We start from the raw sequence: 17,071 nt of genomic DNA, 5'->3' as shown, positions 1-17,071 counted from the left end.
CTTCCTTCTTTCTTTTCTCATCGTTTGTCGATTGCAATACGAGGACGTGGGGGAGAAGTACGAGCGAGATATATGTGTTGGGTATGTTGCAGGCAAAATAGTTGGTTTCTTTCTTTTTCTCAATGCATATTCTCAGCTCGTACTTGGCCCCCCATCTTCGGTCGCATAGCAGCGGCAGCCGGGGGATAGCGTGTATTATGCGCGCGCGTTGGACAAGGCGGATGTGAAAGGCAAGACAGAGAAGAAGAGCGGTGTGAAGAAGAGGTAAGGTGGGTATAAAGGTAACAAAAAAGCAAGCAAGTAAAAGAGCGGGGGGGTTACACCACCTGGTACCCAGAATCAAAAAAGAAAAGACAGAAACGGTGGTGAACCAAATGAAAGTATCTCTGGCGCATAAGCGCGAGAATGACATGATAAGCGAAAGTGGTTATGGGAAGTCGAGCCCCAAGCATTAACATATTACCCCAAAAAATAACCGTGCAATCCCATACAAGAATTCTCTCTCCATCTCTTAATTGTGATGCTCATCAGTCGTGTCTGGCAGTTTCCCAAAAGCGAGGAAGTTGGGAAATGCGATTACAAGGTAAAAAAGGGGGGGTATATGAAGAGGGGATTCCCAAAGTTTGAAGATGCGAAACAAACAGACAAAAAAAGGTGTGGGTGTTGGGCAAGCAACGCTGGGTTGCTACCGGGCAAGAAAGGAAGACAAGAGTTGTTCACATGGTGAGCAACCAGGCTAGGCGAAGGGTATAAGGCAAGGACATCAAAGGCGGGGGCAGAATAGTAGTTGGTTGGGCATTGTCGTAGACAGCATGAAACAAAGCTTTGAGCGGCCTAGGCCAAGGGCGCTTCCGGAAATATGAGGGGGTGAATCAAAGACGAGCACCAGTCGATGATGCGAGAAGCAGGAGGCTTCGGGGTGGGTGGCTCATAGCAGTGTCTCAGAGGACGAGGTAGCCGAGACCGGCGGCAGCAATGGCGAGGTAGGCGTTGGCGTGGAGGGAAGCAGCAGCGCCGGGGAACTCGGGAGCCTTGGAAGCGGCTGGCTTGGACACGGCCGGGGAGGAAGCGCCGGGGAGGGAGGCGGAGGGGGCAGAGGCGGTGGGGGCGGCGAGGGCGGTTGCGTTGCCAGCGTTGTACGAAGGCGCAAAGGTAGGGTGGATGGCCGAGATGGTCGAGGTGACGTTGATGGCCGGAGCGCCGGTGGGGTAGCTGCTGGCGGTGATGGTGTTGACGCGAGTAATGGTCGAGGTGATGTAGACGGTGGCGTCGTAAGAAATAGTGTCCTGGGCGTCGGCAGCAAAGGCGCACGCGGCAAGCGCGGCGAGGGCGAAGGACATGGTGTGGAAAGAGCGCATCTTGGAAGCCGCGGCAGTAATAGCGAATGGGCCGGGTGTGTGTGTGTGTGTGTGTGTGAGTGAGTGAGTGAGTGAGTGAGTGAGTGAGAGGGTGATAGAGAGAGTGAGTGAGTGGAAGGATGGATGGATGGTGTGAGGTATGCGACTGAGGCGCAAAAGAGCGACGAAGCGGACAGAGAGCGACAGTGAGAGCGAGCGAGCAAGCAGGCAGGCAGATGGACAGACAGTCAAGGCGGCGGCGGAGAGCCGCGATGCTTTAAGAGTGGGTGTAGTGCGAGGGGCGCAATTTCGAGTGCATGTGCCCTTGTGCCTGGTGCCTGGCGCAATTTCGGCCCCCGGCGTCGGCGCTAGCGCAGGTGCAGGGCCCTGATTGGCGGCGGCTGGCGCAAAGGCGGCTAGCGCTAACGGCTGCCCGGGAGTACCTGAAGCTGGACATGGAGCTGACGGCCATTGTCGCTGTCATGCCCGCCCCGCCCGTGCTAGTCAACGCACGTAGTAAGAGTAAGAGTACGAGTAAGAGGACGAGTAAGAGTAAGAGTAAGGCCAAGTAACAGTAAGAGGACATGCATGCGACTACGAGCGCTGCTGTGTCGTCTCTCGCCCCCATGTGCCCGTGTAAAGGCCCCCATGCCTCGATGCAAACACACAAACACAGGCACGACAGCCCGCCCTGCCAAGCCCGGCTGTAGTTGGCGCCCAGTTTCATGCGCGTCTGACGTAGAAACCTTAACATCACACCCCAATCGTTGCATGCAACAAACACTCGCTCGCTCTCTCTGCTCTGCTGGCCCTCTTTGTCGTGGCACACGCTACACCATACACCTACGCCTAGTGCGCGCCAGCCGAGCACGGGCCCTTTCACCGCTGAGTGCCCTCTCTTCCGACTGGCGCATGCAGCCAGCGAGCGAGCCGGCCAGAGAGCGACATACAGCAGACGAGAGAGAGAAATTTCTGCAAAGACTCTTCTTCTTACTCGCCGCCTCTTGACCCGTCAGCCCACCCCAACAAAAAACAACAACACACACACACACACATGTCGTCCTGCCCCGCCCGTCGTGGGTTGGCACATGGGCACAGCGAACAAGTCCAAGAATGAAATTACCATTACCCTCGACATGCACGCGCCCGCCCTCTGATTGGCTGCCATCCCTGCTATCACTACCCGGCCCTCATTTCACCCTCGCCTTGTTCAAATCGTCGCATCCGAGCTATTGGCACACTCACACTCACACTCACACTCACATCACACTCACACCCCATTGCAAATCCAGCTCGTGCTCCTTGCCGCTAGTCACCATCCGTCCCAGCCAAGCATTCCTCGCTGCCACATGGCTGTCACCCACCCGCCTCCCCACACTGCTCTGCTCACCACTCACTACCACTACTGTGCTCCCCTCGGCCAAATCATCGTGCAAAAAGCCCTCTCTCCATCCCTCTCTCCCTCCCCATCCCCTCGTATCCCTTCTCGTGTGCCCGGCTCTACCCTCATCACACCGCCCCCCGAGCCCGCTGACTTGCTCTCTCTCTGTATCCGCGCCCGTTAGCCTTGCTCTCAGTGCGCCACCTTCTCCCTCCCTCCAGTCCCACCTGGGCTGTCACTCCCGCCCCTAGTGAAAACAATAAAACAATCCACTCACACTCGTCCAAACACCTTCCCCCAACACTACGGCAAAAGTCGGGGGATAAAGGGAAAAAAAATCCACGCACGAACCTTGAACATGGTCTTGGCTCCTTCACCATGGTTGCAAACTCCTCCCCCCCCCCTCGTTTGCGACTCACGCCGCTACCATCGGCACCTACCAACAACCCTCAGTCCGCTTCGACCACTTCGGCACTTTCCCACAGCCTTCGACACATCTCCTCGGCTTCGTTTCGACTGCGCCCATGTTCGCTCTCAAAGCTTGGACGCCCTTCGTGCTCAAAACTGACTCGTGATCTCCGCGAGCTCGCTCCGTCCGTTTCACTCACGCCCTCATTGAAACTCGTGCTCACGCTGCTGCTGCCCCCCATCCCCATCCCCGTCCCCGTCCCCGTCCCTGTCCCCGTTCCCACCCCGTTGCTCGCCTTTTGCGTCCTGGCCATCCGCCCTTTGCGCGACATGCCCGGCATCTGGTAGATGCGCCCCAGCGCATCCGCCACCGGATTGCGGTATCGTCGCACCACATTGTACTCGACCGCAACATGGTTGAACTGCTGCTGCAGCCGCGGGTCCAGTCGCCCCTCGCCGTTCGCATGGTAGTGCATGCTCGACTGCAAGTACGTCGGCCCGCCTGTGCGCGGCAGCGTCACCGGCACCAGCTTCTGCGGCTCCACATTCGACGACGCCCGTTGCAACATGAGCTTCTGCTGTGTGCGCGACGGCGGCAGGCTCGTCGTCGGTGTCGTTGTCCCTGACCGCTGCGGCGTCTTGGATGGCGTCTCTGCCCCGCCGCTGAAGTTGGGCATCGACTTGTTCCGCTTGCTCTTGTCCAGCCCGCCTCCCTCTCCGCCGCCTCCCCCTCCCCCTCCCCCGTCCTTGCCCCCGCCGTGTGCTGCCATGTATTCGCCGTCGTGTGGCGTCCCCGCCGACCCATCGCCGTCCATAAAGCGCGACACAAGATCGCGCCCAGGCGTGTCTACTAGTGTCGACCCCACAGACCCAGCTGTGTGACTAAGGAGGTTGTGCCGATCCGACGACGACACCACCGTCGCGGCAACCGACGTGGTTTTGGGAGGGACGTGGTGCGAGGCGCTGCGCTGCAGCAGACGCGACGTTATCATATCTGCGTCAGGAGGCCGCGAGTGCTGGTAAGAGCTCGCGCCGTTGATTTGCGTGCTGTTGCGCGCGCCATCGCTCACCGCCGGCGCTGGCTGGCTGGGCGGCTGCCGACTCGCCACTGCTTGCTGTGATGGTTCGCCCCGGTTCCTCTCCATGTTGATCTCAGCCGCCCGGTGTTGTGCCTCGAGTATGACCGAGTTGGAGCGCGTGTTGGATCGCGTCGTCGTCGGTGATTGCGAGGCGCTCTCTTCCGTCCACCCGCCCTCGTCGCCCTCGTCGCCCTCGTCGGCCAGGTCGAAATGCACTCCAGCGCCCGGCTCGGGCGATGCCTGGCGAGATCGATTGGGCGTGGCGAGTGCGCGCCGCGACACACCATGGTCGCCCTTGGACTTGACCGCGTGTTTGCCGTGGCCCTGTCGCGGCGGCAGGTGGCCGCTCGAGTGGTTGCGGCGCAGGTTCGCATTCACCTGCGCCTGGTTTGCCCGCACAATCGCCCCCGACGATGCGTGGCGCTTGAAGCCCGGCCGCCCGTGGGGGCTGCTGGGCGCAGACACCGAGTTGCCAGACTGCGAGCGACGGTGGTGTCGCCCCCCGTGCTCTGCGCCCTGCTGCGCCTGCTTCTCGGCCTTGCTGAGCTTGTTGAGGTTCTTCCCAAACGACGTGTTCCGCTGCACGCGCTGGCCCACGACGTGATGGCGCTGCCCTTTGTGGTGAGCCGCTCGCTGGTGGCCGCCCTCGGATGGCGACTGCGAAATGTGCGACTGCGACGACGACTGTCGTGTCATTGGCGTGGGTCTCTTGGACCGCGAATGCCCTTCGTCGTCCGACGCCATGCTCGCTCACGGCTGGCGGTACGGGCTGCTGCGTTCGGAGGGTGCGTCGAGGGAAAGCCTGGGCTGCGGTTGGGCCGTCGATGTTGCTGCTGCTGCTGCTGCTACTGCTGCTGTTGCTGCTGTTGCTGCTGTTGCTGCTGTTGCTGCTGTTGCTGTGGCTGTGGCTGCGTGCAATGAGGGTGCGTCGTTCTGCGCGTGGCAGGAGCAAAGTGGAGCAGCCAGCGGAGAGTCTGGTGGCAGTGGTGCTGGCGGCCAAGATGATGTGCTTTAGCGGGCGGCCATGGACGCTCTCAATTGCCAGTCTTGGAGCGTTGGGACGTCGTGCAGCGTGCCACGTCGGATCCAATGATAATTCATCAAGCTGGCCGAGTGCATGCCCGCCCGTCAAATGAGCAGGCGGTGAATCAGCCCCGGCCGCTTTCGGTTCACCGCGGCCCGGCCCAACGTCATATGACACCCTACCCTGCCACTGCTGCTGAACATCCACCTATACATGTACTTACTTACATAGCAAGCCATGCAACATGTGCCCAGGCAACACCACACCTATTGCTTGCATAACTCTATCTGCCTCTATATCATACACTCTCCATACCTGCTTCAAGCTGTGTCCCATGGTTATGCTGCATCGCTCCACTCACTCGTCCTTTCTCAATAGCACTACAGTAGGTACTTATACTTACACCTCATGCGCCGTCATAAACCTACTCTTCGAGCAGCGCATCCACGCTATGAAGAAGCCCGCTCTCCACACGGTGCATGGCACGTATTCTAACCATGTTGTTGCCATATCATCATCATACTCACTCTCCTCTCACGCCCGCCAATATATCTATCCATGTCGTTGACCTTGGCCTTCCCAACCTGCCCGTCTTGGCTTGTCACATGACAAAGTTCTTTGCAAACCTCTTCAGCTTGCATCGCATCCCCCGTTGCAGTGCCGCTCGCTGTGGGCTGATTTGTCGCTGTGCTGGATTCATACCGTCGATGCAACCAAACGATGAAGTTGTGAGCATCGACTCGGGGCGCGAGCGATACGACGGCGGAGGTGGCCCAGAGAAGTAAGTCGGGACGTCAGACAAATCACCCATCGAGTCCTCACGACCCACGCCTGCACCTGCTGTTGACGGCCTTGTGCCATCTGCACTCCGTCCTGTGCCCATCAACATTGTGTAAATACGTCGTTCCGAGCCACTGTCGGAATCTCCAACCCTGGTGCTGACTGGCGTGCCGTACCGGGGAGTACCGCATTCGCGAGACTGCTGATGGACCGCTAGTAACCCACCATCCTGCGCCGCCATGGTCCACTTCGATGGCCGTATGGCACCATTTGGCGCCGACGTGGATCGCTTCATCATCACAGGAACCTCGCCTCGTCCCATGCTCCTGTAGGAAAGAGTCAAGACCGGCGCAGATGCAGACTGTTTGTTTGCATGATCCTTGTCCAGACGGTGCTGAGATTTGGTACGAAATAGTGTGGGCATTTGGACTCGCATTTTCCACCGACGACAGCACCTTCTTGGTTGGCCAGCCGATGATGCTGCTGACCTGGCTACGAACAGTGGAACAACATGCTGGGCGGCCGCCGAGTCTTTGACACCAGGACCTGTCGCCTCTTTCCAGTATGAGATGCCAGACATCAGTGCAGGCGAGGGTGTGTTCATGCTAGCTTCCAGCCATGCATGGACATCTCGAATGACGCTCGAGTCCGGTCGTGCCGGGCGTATGGGAGGAAGTGGAGGTGTGATACGCTCAGTGGTGATGGGCTTGGTCGGCAATACTGCAATAGTGTCCAAGCTGGACGCATTTGTACCTGTTGGCGCTGTGTGTGGCCGCTGTAGAGACACCTTTGCCCACATGTCTGTGTCTTCGCTTGTGTCCTTCCCGGCCTGTCGTGATACCACTTTTTGCATGCGTCGCTGTAGCCACTTTTTTGCTGTCCCGCCGTATTTGTGATGAGGTGCAGAAAGGGTGTTGTCGGTATTGGTAACGGCCATGCTAACTATCTGTAAAGGAGCTGCTTGCGAGAATGTCGTACGCTGAGTGATGCGCCGTGGTATGATGCATGTGGAAAAGGCAGAGGAGAGGGCTGCTCGCCCCAAGTGCCATTGTACAACACAGACGTCATGAGCGTAATGGGAAAGAGCCGTGTTGGGCTGGCTTGCGTTGCAGTCACCTCACTTACTCTGGGCAGGCACGCCCAGCGCTCATCCTTTGTCCAAGCCATCTTCACTGATGAGTGATGCACCACCCATTGCCTTGCCAGTCATCACGATTTGTCAGGGCACCTTGGTTGCAGAGTCACCATCTATCTTGTCGACTCGTCTGAAGTTTCCAGTTTTATATTGAGTTTGCAGCCTGACCAATTCTTTCCGCCGGGCACCGCCAATGTATCTAATATCTACAGAGATGAAATTTTGTGGATGGGTATATATAGCTAAACAAGATGGCCTCCCAAGTGTTTGCCAGTGAAGGCAGATGGATTCTACAAAGGAAAGAAACATTCTTGGTGTTGGTGTGGGTTATTAGGTAGTAGGTGAACAAATGATAGAGACGGGTATCAAGTGACGAGGCCGGGTATATGGTGATGCGCACGAGAGGGCCAAGCTAAGAAATCGAGAAAAGAGACGGGAAATGTCGACAAAGGAAAAATGACAAAGAAGGGCCAACATTGCAACGTAGCCATGATCGTCTCTCACGCTACGCCTTTTGGAGGAAAAAACATCTCTTTTTCATATAGGCGTTGTGGGTGCGGCGCAAAAAAGCAGTCGGCTGGCAGCCAGGGCTCATGACCCCATGGATACGCTACCGTCGTTGGAGCCGACGAAGCCTGACTGCATGCCCATGTCGAGACGCAGGAACTGGTCTTGGTGGTTTTCAAGGCCGTCCATGCTGCCCGACATGCCCATGGCACCGCCCATGCCGCCCATGTTGCTCTGGCTGAGATTGTGCGGATCCATCATGGCTAGCGACTCGCGTCGGCTGCTGTCCGCTGAGCTGACATGCTGGAGGTGAGGCGAGAGCTGGTGTTGCTGATGCTGGTGAAAGTCTTGGTTGCGCGACTGGTTCATGTGCTGGCGAGCGGCCGCCCACGCTTGCGCTTGCGCTTGAGCCTGTGCTTGAGCCTGCGCCATGTGGGCCTGCGTCATGTGCTGGGGCGTTTGCATATGCGGCGGAAACTGTTGCTGGTGGTGTGGCGGTGTTGGCTGCAGAGGGGTGCTGTGGTGGTGCTGCGGCTGCGGCTGGTGCAGCGATGGCCCATGTGCCTGGTGCTGCATGTGATGCATTGCCTCTTCCTCGTCATTCGTGTGCGGGGTAAGATCAATTCCATCATCGTCGTCGCCCTCGGCATCGACCTGATCGCTGCCCACGTCGCCGTTGACCGTTGCCGGTGCGCTAAAGGGCATGCTCGTCTCAACCTTGACCGGGCTCCCCTGCCGGGGCTGGCTAGCAGAGGTATACGTCTGTGGTGGCTGGCTCGCCATGGAGCAATTGCTCGAATTGGCGTCACCAGGCAGTTGCTTTTGGGCAGCCAGACCCGAGACGGATACTCTGTTTTCCCGTATGGCTGTCCGCCACTTGTCAATCAGGCGGTCGTAGTCCCAATTGCGGTAGTCCATGCCGTGCTTTGCAAGCTCCTTGGTTGTGTCGGTGCTCAGATTGATGGTGATGGGCGACACGTCGGAGGCGCCCGACGTCCAGCGGTTGGCCTTGAGGTAGTCAATCTCTTTCCGGGCATTGTCGAGCTGGACGTCGGCCTCGCGTCGGCGGTCGTCGGCACGGGCATAGCAGCGCAGAATCTCAATCTGCCAGTACTCCTGCTTGGTCTTGTCGGAATACTGGGTCCAGTGGTGGTAGGCGTCCGCAATGTGGCCAAAGAGGCGCTGGGGGTCGTGGTCAAAGAGGGGCGGGGTGGGCAGCGGCGAGGTGGTCGTGGCCGACGAGGGGGCATTGGGGTGCGAGGTGGTGGCGGGGAAGACTTGGTTGAGATGTCGCTGGCGCTGGTAGGCAAGGAGGCGCTCGCGCACCTGCTTATTCAGCGCCTCGAACTGCTTCTGCCCCGGCGGGGCGATGGACCATGACTCGGCGGTCGGGAAGGGCGTGGGGGAGAAGAGCGTCGAGGGGGCGGGGAGGATGTGCAGGCACAGCGAGGGGAAGTTCTGGGCATAGGGGTCGAAGTCGAAGAGGCCGGTGCCCGAGGCTTTGGCACTGCGTGGGGGGGTTAGCCGGGGAGGCGTCGTGGTGGGAGGGGCGCGACTCTGCGACTTACTTTGCTTCTCGCACGCTCTTCAGCAGCTCGCGCAGGGCCATCTCGGTGGCGGCGGCAATCTCCATGTCGTCGCTCGTCTTGTGCCGCTGGTCGAGGTCGGCCTTGCGCAGCTGGCGCGAGGCATCGCGGCGGGCGTCGGGCGTCTTGGTGATGAGGCGTGGGGGCCGGTTGGCGCCGCCCCAGGTGACGTCCTTGAAGTGGCCGCGCGACTTGGCCACGTGCAGCGAGTCGTCGTCGTCGTCGTCGGGGCTCTGCAGCAGCATGGCCGAGTCCTCGCTGGCCACGCGCTTCTTGGTGGCCGGGGTGCTGGCGCCGCTGTCGTCGCGGCGCGGCGTCGACACACTGCCCTTGGCCTGGCGCCTGGTGATGCCGCCGCGCAGCTTGCGGATCTCGTCGACAATGTGGATGCCATCGGGGGCCTTTGGGTTCTTGGCGCGGATGTAGAGGTCGAGGTGGCGGCCCAGGCTGGACGAGGTGAAGGCCTGGCCGCAGAAGGGGCAGTTCTTGTCCTTTGCCGCCTTGAGCTGCGGCTCCGTCGTGGAACGGGGGGTCGACTCGGGCTCGGCTTCGCCCATGGTGGTGAGACTGTGTATATATATTGTTCAGGGTTCCCAGGCTCGGGCGGGCGGAGGTGGAAACAGAGCGTCCTTCATGCACGCCAGGTCGTCGGGGTCAGGGCTGTGGGCATTATTATGATTACGGATACTCGAGAGGGTGCAGGCAAGGAAAGATGGGCATAGTGCACGCCAATGGCAAATGAGTGAAGACCAATTGGACGCTGGCAGGCAAAAGGAGCGACGCGCTAGAGCAATATTACTTTGCTCTGCCAGCTTGGCGTGCAAAGCTGCCCCTAAACCTCCTCGCGCACACCATGATGCGCGCGCCCCGCCGCCCCGCGGCCCGTGCGCCAGACTCTGCAGCGGGAAGCAAGCCCGCCCGAAGCTGCTGGCCCGTGCACCCAGTCGGCCCATGAGTCGCGCGCCAAACGCCCACCACCACCACTTCTCCTTCCACCCACTGCTCTCTCTCTCTCTTCCCCCCCCCCGTCGTCGACCAAAGCTGCCCGCCCGCCGGTGCCGGTGCCTGTGCCTGTGCCGGTGCGTCTGTGCCAGTGCCAGCCTGCCCGCCAGCCTGCCAGGCCTGCTTCAATCATCCACCCAATCGCGTCCCCCCGCCCGGAGCTGCGCCTCCTCACGTGCTCACCGCCGCACCCGCCCGCGCGCTGCCCTTCGCGCTGCAATCTCTTCGTACTCGTCCATGCCGCCCGCCAGCCTATCCACCTGCCCTTTGCTCACCCGAAAAACGGTCGCGGGCCCCATCCCTGCCGCCCCCTCGTCCGAGTCGTTGTCCTCGTCGTCAGCCTCGCCCTCGCCGCCACGAACCCCTGGCGCTAGCTTGTACGGCCACTCTCCTTCCACGGCGGTTCTGTGGGGCTGTCAATAGCTGAACCTTATTACCACCATGGCTCTTCCAGCCTCGACGCCCTGCGAGCCACACAGCGCGGCGAGCCATGGCCCCCACGTTATGGCATCGCTCGTCTACTCGTAGCACTGCTACTGCTCACGGTACGTACCTCATGAAGAACCTGTCGTGCGTCACCACCACCACCGCCCCCTCGCACTTGCGCAGGGCGAGCACCAGACCCATGATTGTGTCCGTGTCCAGGTGCGTCGTCACCTCGTCGAGAATGAGCAGCTGTGGAGGCGGCCACAACAACCTAGCGAGCGCCACCCTGACCATCTGCCCTCCCGAGAGCAGCATTAGCGGCACGTCCGACACTGTCTGGCCGTGCAGACCCAGGCCGCTCAGCAGCCCTCGCGCGTCCTTCTCCTGTACACCATCGCCAACCGACTTCATTACATGCCCCAGGGCGGTCAGTTTGGCGTCCTCGGACGCCATTGCGGCAAGTTCTTCCACAGCCTGCTGCGAGAAGCGACCTATCCTTGCTCTTGGATGCCGGATGATATTCCCCGACGTCGCTGTCAGGCCGTCTCCACCATGGCTGCCAATGATCAGGGACACTAGCGTCGACTTGCCTGACCCGTTCAAACCTGCCAGCCCAATCCGTGCGCCCGGCTGGATGCTAAAACTAACGCCCTTCAGCACTGGCTCCTGGCTCTTGGGGTACCCAAACGACACATTCTCCAGGCTCACCAGCGCGCCCGGGAATCTCAGCTCGGGCGGCTGGAGCGGGAATGACAGCTCAACCGGGGGATCAAAGTCTGGTATCTCAATCTCACCCCGACGAGACGTGTGATAGCCAGCGAGGTCGCGATTCAGCTTGAAGCGCCCGCCCTTGGCATTGACCTGCATGCCCATGCGATCATCGAGCTTCTTCTTCCGTGACGCGGCTTGCTTAAGCTTCTTGTCATCTCCCTTGTCTTTGGCTGCTTTGATGTTGCTTGCAATGCTCTTCTCAATATGCTTTCTCTGCTTATCTTGGGCCTCCTTCATCTTGGTCAGGTACCTGAACTTCTTCCATCTTTCGCGCTCGTACAGAGACAGGTTGCCGCGGAACGTTTCCAGCTTCTGGTTGCGGAGCATGATCAGCTCGTCAGCCACGGCATCCCCAAAATCGCGATCGTGGGTGGTAATCAGGACCGTCGGGCCTTTTAGGTCGCAAATATAGCCTTGCAGCCATATGATGGATGGTAAGTCGAGAAAGTTGGTGGGCTCATCCAACAGCAGTACGTCAGCATATTGTGTCAGCGCACAGGCGAGTTCGCAGCGCGTTCTCCAGCCCCCAGAGAGCTCTGATACTGGGCTATCGATGCGATCGTCCTTGAAGCCAAGACCCGACAAAACCATACGAGCCTTCATTTCCGCTCCACCGGCGTCCATCAGATCCAGCGACGCCTGCACATCAGAAAGCATATCCAAGGCAGCCTGAGTTTCTTCGCTCAGCTTGGTTGGATCAATATCGCCTTCGCTTTCTGCTAAACGCTTCCCAGACTCCTGGAAGCGCTCCTCCAGCTTGACGAGCTCCTGTCTGGCCTTTTTTCCTCGCAGCCCGCTCCTCCTCTCCGCCAGACGATGTGCTTCTCTTAACTGCAATGATAGTCTAGCATGGCCAATGCGCCTATAAGCCCGGACTGGCGCAATGGGATCGTTCGCATTGTCGACCGCGTCGCTAAGCGTCTTCGCTTCTTGCATATAGCGCTCCCGAACCCGGTCGCTTCGGATGACATGGTGTAAGACAGTTTCCTCCTCTAGCTTCAGTCCGGTCACGCCCTCCGTGAGATCGGCACGTCTAGTCTGGCCTAGGAGTAGGATACGCGTGCTCCACGGGATGCCGGGCACCAGTCCATCAGCCATGGCCTGAAGCAGTGTCGACTTCCCGGTCCCGTTCCGCCCGACTAGCACGTAGTGCCGCGCTTCTACCAAGTGCAGAGTCGTTCGTGAAACTAATTCTCGGTTTCCGACCGTGATGGAAAGGTCCTTGATGAGTACCTGGATACATGAGCAGCGAATCCATTTTTGATACCATGAATGTATACCTCTTTCGAAGCAGGCGCGTCAACAGCATCCAAGGCATACCGTGACTGCTGCGCTGTAACTGCAATGTGCCCACCACCTACATGTTCCTCCGCCGCTTGTGGGGCCACATCCTTGGTCGTTTTTACCATTGTGCTTTGGGAAACGTCCGTGTGGTACTTATCTCGTATCGTGATGATGGCTCAACTCGGAGTAGTCGTTGAGGTGTCTCTTGTGTCCGAATCAGAACGTGTGCTTTGGCAATTATGGCCTTTATAACCACATGGCATTAGCGCAAGGTTGAGTGGGTATGTTGGTGATGCCAAGTTGGGACATTGATATCAGGATGAGTCGATTTGGAGAGCTCTGATTGGACAGGATGACGTGTGGCTGAGACGGGAGAGAGCGAGGAAAGCGACTGTGGCGACGTTGGCACTTTCTCCTTTTCTCCATCAGCCATTGGATGTTTACAAGCACATGTGTCGCTTTCACATTTCATCCGCGTTTGCCCATTGCTCCTGACGTGCAAAATTATGGTCACGTGAATTGATCGTATTGCTTTTTTTATCAACTTCAATTCCATGAAGAAATTGAAGATACTTTGATTCGATACAATTGATTCAGCCTACTTGGCAGCAGATGATAATGTAAGCACCATAATAAGTGGTCGATTTTGGCGATTTTAAGCATAGATGAGGATAGAGTTCTTGATGTTTTGTAATACGAGTAGCTTGGCTCGGCATACTGGCACTCTGACCTCTGTTTGGTCCCACGACGATATGCAAGGTATGAATGTACCTATTCATGTTCTGGATATGTTAAACTGTGTGAAATCCTATTTTCTGCGCTTCCATCTGCACACCACCGTCACTGTTCTAGAACATGGAGCCAAGGTACCTCTTGCTACAACATCATTACGTGCTTTTTCTAACCAAAAAACCTGGCGTTTGGTCCTGCATGCAACATTCTCCGGGCTGTGTACTAAGTTGATATACGCAGATGGGATATTCGAGTTTCTTTTTTTGGACTTTCCAGTAATTGAGCATATTGCTAATCTGCGTTTTCTAACCACAGTCAGCTGCAGTTGTTCATTAACGTTCAAAGTGCGTTTCAAGTTGTATTTTCCTAATATCTAGAGCAACATAGCAAAATGTAACAAACCGCCATTCAGTACTAATTGTCAGCGAATGAGATCGCTCCCATAACAGCCATTTTGCCATAAAGACATTTAGTTTCCACCAGTTGCATCGGGTAGTAATAGGAAACCGGTACGCAGCTAGAAATCAAAAATGGAAGCTAAAATGTAGTCTCAACCATGGCAAAGCATCAGGTGTAAATCAGTAGTGTTGGTTAGATATATGGTGTTTCATCAATAGATTAAGTGCTCCAAAATAAATCTCATTGAGAGATATCAGGTCAATCTACTCGACATGACGGACGCTGTCATTTAATTGTGTAGGTGTAATCTAATGCTGTAGAGTCGCGACAAACAGAAGCTATCCATCAAAAACAAGAAACTCAACCAGGAAAATGCATTTGTGCAGCGCCCCATGGTAATAGAGGTGTTGCATAAAAAGCGGAAAAACTTGGTGTTCGACCAAAAGGTTGGATTTCACTGTTGTCTTTGGTAAAGCACTGGGATTATGAAGCAAAGGCCCATCATTCAACTGGCGATGGGGAATGTATTTCAGACCAGTCATGACTGAAAAATATGATGATACTGTAAATCTCGAGTTGATCCACATGCTTGATTCAGCCAATCTCTTTGTGCTGCCTGTGCTGACCATCGTGGGGCATGAGAACAGCTGTTGGATGTATCTTCCTCTGGGTAGAAGCGGTGCAATATCTTCTGCCGCAGACTGAGTTCTCATCAAAAAAAATCCAAGTCTTAGCGTAACGCCAGTCAACGCCCTTGTTTCGTAATGAAATGCAATATTGATATTGTTTAATCGTGCAATAGTGCGGCATTCGGTCATGACGTTTTACCATGAGATGACACTAAAGGAGAAGGATATCCACCAGTGCTACTAGAGGAGATGGCCTACAGAATGGCAATTAGTCGTATCGATATTGTACAACGCGTATGGCTGGCCACAAATCTGTGAAAGCCGGTATTGCCCCTTGGACACTTGACTGGCAGCGTAAAACATCAGATGTAGCCTGGAAACAAACCTCCAATTGAGAAACGAGTGGTTTTGAATGACAATCGAGGAATGGTGACTATGAATAGTCATTTTGGCATCAACGACAAGGGAAGGTTTCTTACTTTTGCTGTTCACGGGAATTTAACATGGCAGTGGAAGTCGCAGTTTCACATTGACCAACGAACGATGTGAGAAGTTTGTGTGCCTAGGATATCAATCTACACCAGCTTGCAACTATCCCTATGAATTTATGATAACCCCAAAGATTGGAAGGTCAATGGGTCATTTCAGTAGAGATACCCAAGATGGAACAAGTAGAGACAGCCGTCGTAAAAGAGGATTCATAAAATAATGTATATTGAATCTTCCGATTATTATCGCGCCATGACGTCTGCTCCAGGTGGAACTCAAGACACATAACGATGCAACAGATTGTAGCATGCAAAAAATTGCATCGTTGGTTGCAAATAGTGTTGAATCTTCAAAGCGCATTGGATACGACAAGTACACGTTCCTGTAGAGTATGCGTGACGTCTACAGTGTGTAGTCTAAACTTGTACCATGGTGGTGCTCGTCGCATTAACGCATCAACATGTCGGCTGTCTACATGAACGGGCCGCATCTTGCAGTGATCGTTGCAGGCTTTGATGCAGGCCAATCCCCACAGCGGGAGTTGGGGAGATGATTGGCCCAGGGGGGCGTAAGCTCGGTGGCAGTGCAGAGGAGAACCATGACGACGGGTCCAGGAAGGATGGATGGGTGATCTCGCTCCGGGTGATGGTCGGGCTTACTATTGGTACTGTGCCGCTAAGCTTTGGCAATCATGATCTGACGCACTAACGGACGTCACGAATGCTTATTTGGCCGACCCTGCGCAGTAAATTTCTGGTAGCAGCACAGCGATCTGGGCAAGTGTACAGCCATCGTATTTGCGAGCTGGCTGCATGATTGTTGGGCTAGTTGTTGGTGTTAGTGGCTGTACTCTTGCTCTCCGGTATGACTGCACAAGCAGTGCTAATTTTAGCACCGACTATTTTAAGCGGTACCGTATTTGTGCTCTAGACTAGAGACTTAGTACGTGTATGTATTCCCCGAGTAGAGCCGGTTCTTAAGGAGAAGTGGGGCAACACTTTTACGAGTTTTTAGCACATGTAATAATCGAGAAGAGATATAGAAAATCGTATCTGCATATTCACTGCGTAGGGCGAATGGCTAGAGGTGTCTGGCCTAAAACGCTTGGCTTTGAAGGCTGGCGCGTAAGCACAAGAGATGATTTAGGTTCGGAGTGCATGTAGGGTGGACGTCCGCAGTGGTGACAGGGTTCGATGGGCGACGTAAGACGTTTTTGTCGCTAGTTCTCACGCTGCCTCTGAAGATGTGGAAACGGACAGGGTGAAATGTCGGGGGTGAGGATTGGGCTATACATAGTTTTGTAGCTCGCTGTGTTGGAGAAGAACTGACCCTCTCAGCAGTCCTTGCTACAACGTGGTTTGTCAACATGACAAGGAGGAGAGTGGAGAGTTGAGTGTGTCTCTTCAACAATCTCTCCAGCGCCAGATGAGGCTATATGCCTGTAATACCCCTGCGATATCGTAAGCTCAAATCATTCCACCACCATCAGCCACTTCACGGACGCAAGCCCTACCAGTCTGTCCGGCACAAGGCCGCTCAGAAACTTGGCATTGCAATCAAGTCCCAGACCTGCTGAAGAGATGCTGATACACACGTCAAAACCGTGCATGTCAGACAGTGTGTTGAGACGCATGCAAACCATGGCATTGCCACAACGACACATGTGACGATAACGAATCAGGAGCCCGCACGAGCGGCTAAGGATACTGTCCAAAAAGCAAGGGTGCAGGAGCCCGGAAGTAGTACGGCTTACTTCCGACTTGGCCCAACTCAGGCAGTGGCAGCGTGGTCGCCTAGGCACCGAAAGCTGGAGAAAAATCCGTTCGTGTCGTTGAGGTGAAAGCGACAAGGGACGCAAACGGGGAGTGCCGGCCTCGGTCTTGTTGTCTGGCGTGAATCCAAACTCTGTGGTGCTGGGCGTGCGGGCAATACACATGTCAGCCGGGGCAGATCCATGACGGTAAGTGGGTGGTGCTAGTGGCTTGGCCTGAAGATGGGCTGCCTTTGTATGGCCAGTTGTGAGGGGAAAGGCGCCATGTGCTTGACTAATCAGTGGTACGCTTAAGCCACGGACAAGGAGAGCCAAGCCATGGCAGCAATGG

General features: G+C 56.3%; 6 protein-coding genes across 6 annotated transcripts; all 6 read right to left on the bottom strand.

Moving 5' to 3' along the window:
• Positions 1-941: 941 nt before the first annotated feature.
• Positions 942-1,340, bottom strand: SETTUDRAFT_38934 (uncharacterized protein; the record flags this gene model as incomplete). The annotated part of the gene is made up of 1 exon (XM_008025923.1): positions 942-1,340. The coding sequence occupies one exon, from the start codon at positions 1,338-1,340 to the stop codon at positions 942-944; it is 399 nt and encodes a 132-aa protein (XP_008024114.1).
• A 1,462-nt stretch (positions 1,341-2,802) lies between these two features.
• On the bottom strand, positions 2,803-5,023 carry SETTUDRAFT_168643 (uncharacterized protein). Its single transcript, XM_008026100.1, has 2 exons — positions 2,996-5,023; positions 2,803-2,883 (listed from the first exon to the last, which is right to left on the bottom strand). Exon 1 carries the CDS (start codon positions 4,947-4,949, stop codon positions 3,168-3,170), a length of 1,782 nt encoding a protein of 593 aa, XP_008024291.1. The 5' UTR covers positions 4,950-5,023; the 3' UTR covers positions 2,803-2,883; positions 2,996-3,167.
• Positions 5,024-5,830: 807 nt separating this feature from the next.
• SETTUDRAFT_108205 (uncharacterized protein) lies at positions 5,831-6,946 on the bottom strand (the record flags this gene model as incomplete). Its single annotated transcript, XM_008026099.1, has 1 exon — positions 5,831-6,946. The coding sequence occupies one exon, from the start codon at positions 6,944-6,946 to the stop codon at positions 5,831-5,833; it is 1,116 nt and encodes a 371-aa protein (XP_008024290.1).
• Positions 6,947-7,468: 522 nt separating this feature from the next.
• Positions 7,469-9,794, bottom strand: SETTUDRAFT_130032 (uncharacterized protein; the record flags this gene model as incomplete). The annotated part of the gene is made up of 2 exons (XM_008026098.1): positions 7,469-9,158; positions 9,220-9,794. The coding sequence occupies 2 exons, from the start codon at positions 9,792-9,794 to the stop codon at positions 7,736-7,738; spliced, it is 1,998 nt and encodes a 665-aa protein (XP_008024289.1). The 3' UTR covers positions 7,469-7,735.
• Positions 9,795-10,418: 624 nt separating this feature from the next.
• Positions 10,419-12,845, bottom strand: SETTUDRAFT_108386 (uncharacterized protein; the record flags this gene model as incomplete). Its single annotated transcript, XM_008026097.1, has 3 exons — positions 10,419-10,644; positions 10,793-12,669; positions 12,717-12,845. 3 exons carry the CDS (start codon positions 12,843-12,845, stop codon positions 10,419-10,421), a joined length of 2,232 nt encoding a protein of 743 aa, XP_008024288.1.
• A 3,579-nt stretch (positions 12,846-16,424) lies between these two features.
• SETTUDRAFT_168641 (uncharacterized protein) lies at positions 16,425-16,985 on the bottom strand. The gene has a single exon (XM_008026096.1). It carries the CDS (start codon positions 16,903-16,905, stop codon positions 16,441-16,443), a length of 465 nt encoding a protein of 154 aa, XP_008024287.1. The 5' UTR covers positions 16,906-16,985; the 3' UTR covers positions 16,425-16,440.
• Between the last annotated feature and the right edge of the window lie 86 nt (positions 16,986-17,071).

Source organism: Exserohilum turcica, assembly GCF_000359705.1.
Source record: "Exserohilum turcica Et28A unplaced genomic scaffold SETTUscaffold_16, whole genome shotgun sequence".
Lineage (NCBI taxonomy): Eukaryota > Fungi > Ascomycota > Dothideomycetes > Pleosporales > Pleosporaceae > Exserohilum > Exserohilum turcicum.
Note: the sequence above shows the minus strand (reverse complement) of the source record. Positions and strands in the feature narration are given on the sequence as shown.

Coding starts and splice junctions, on each gene's coding strand:
- SETTUDRAFT_168643 (XM_008026100.1), bottom strand. CDS start 4,949: ATGGCGTCGGACGACGAAGGGCATTCGCGGTCCAAGAGACCCACGCCA.
- SETTUDRAFT_168641 (XM_008026096.1), bottom strand. CDS start 16,905: ATGTGTATTGCCCGCACGCCCAGCACCACAGAGTTTGGATTCACGCCA.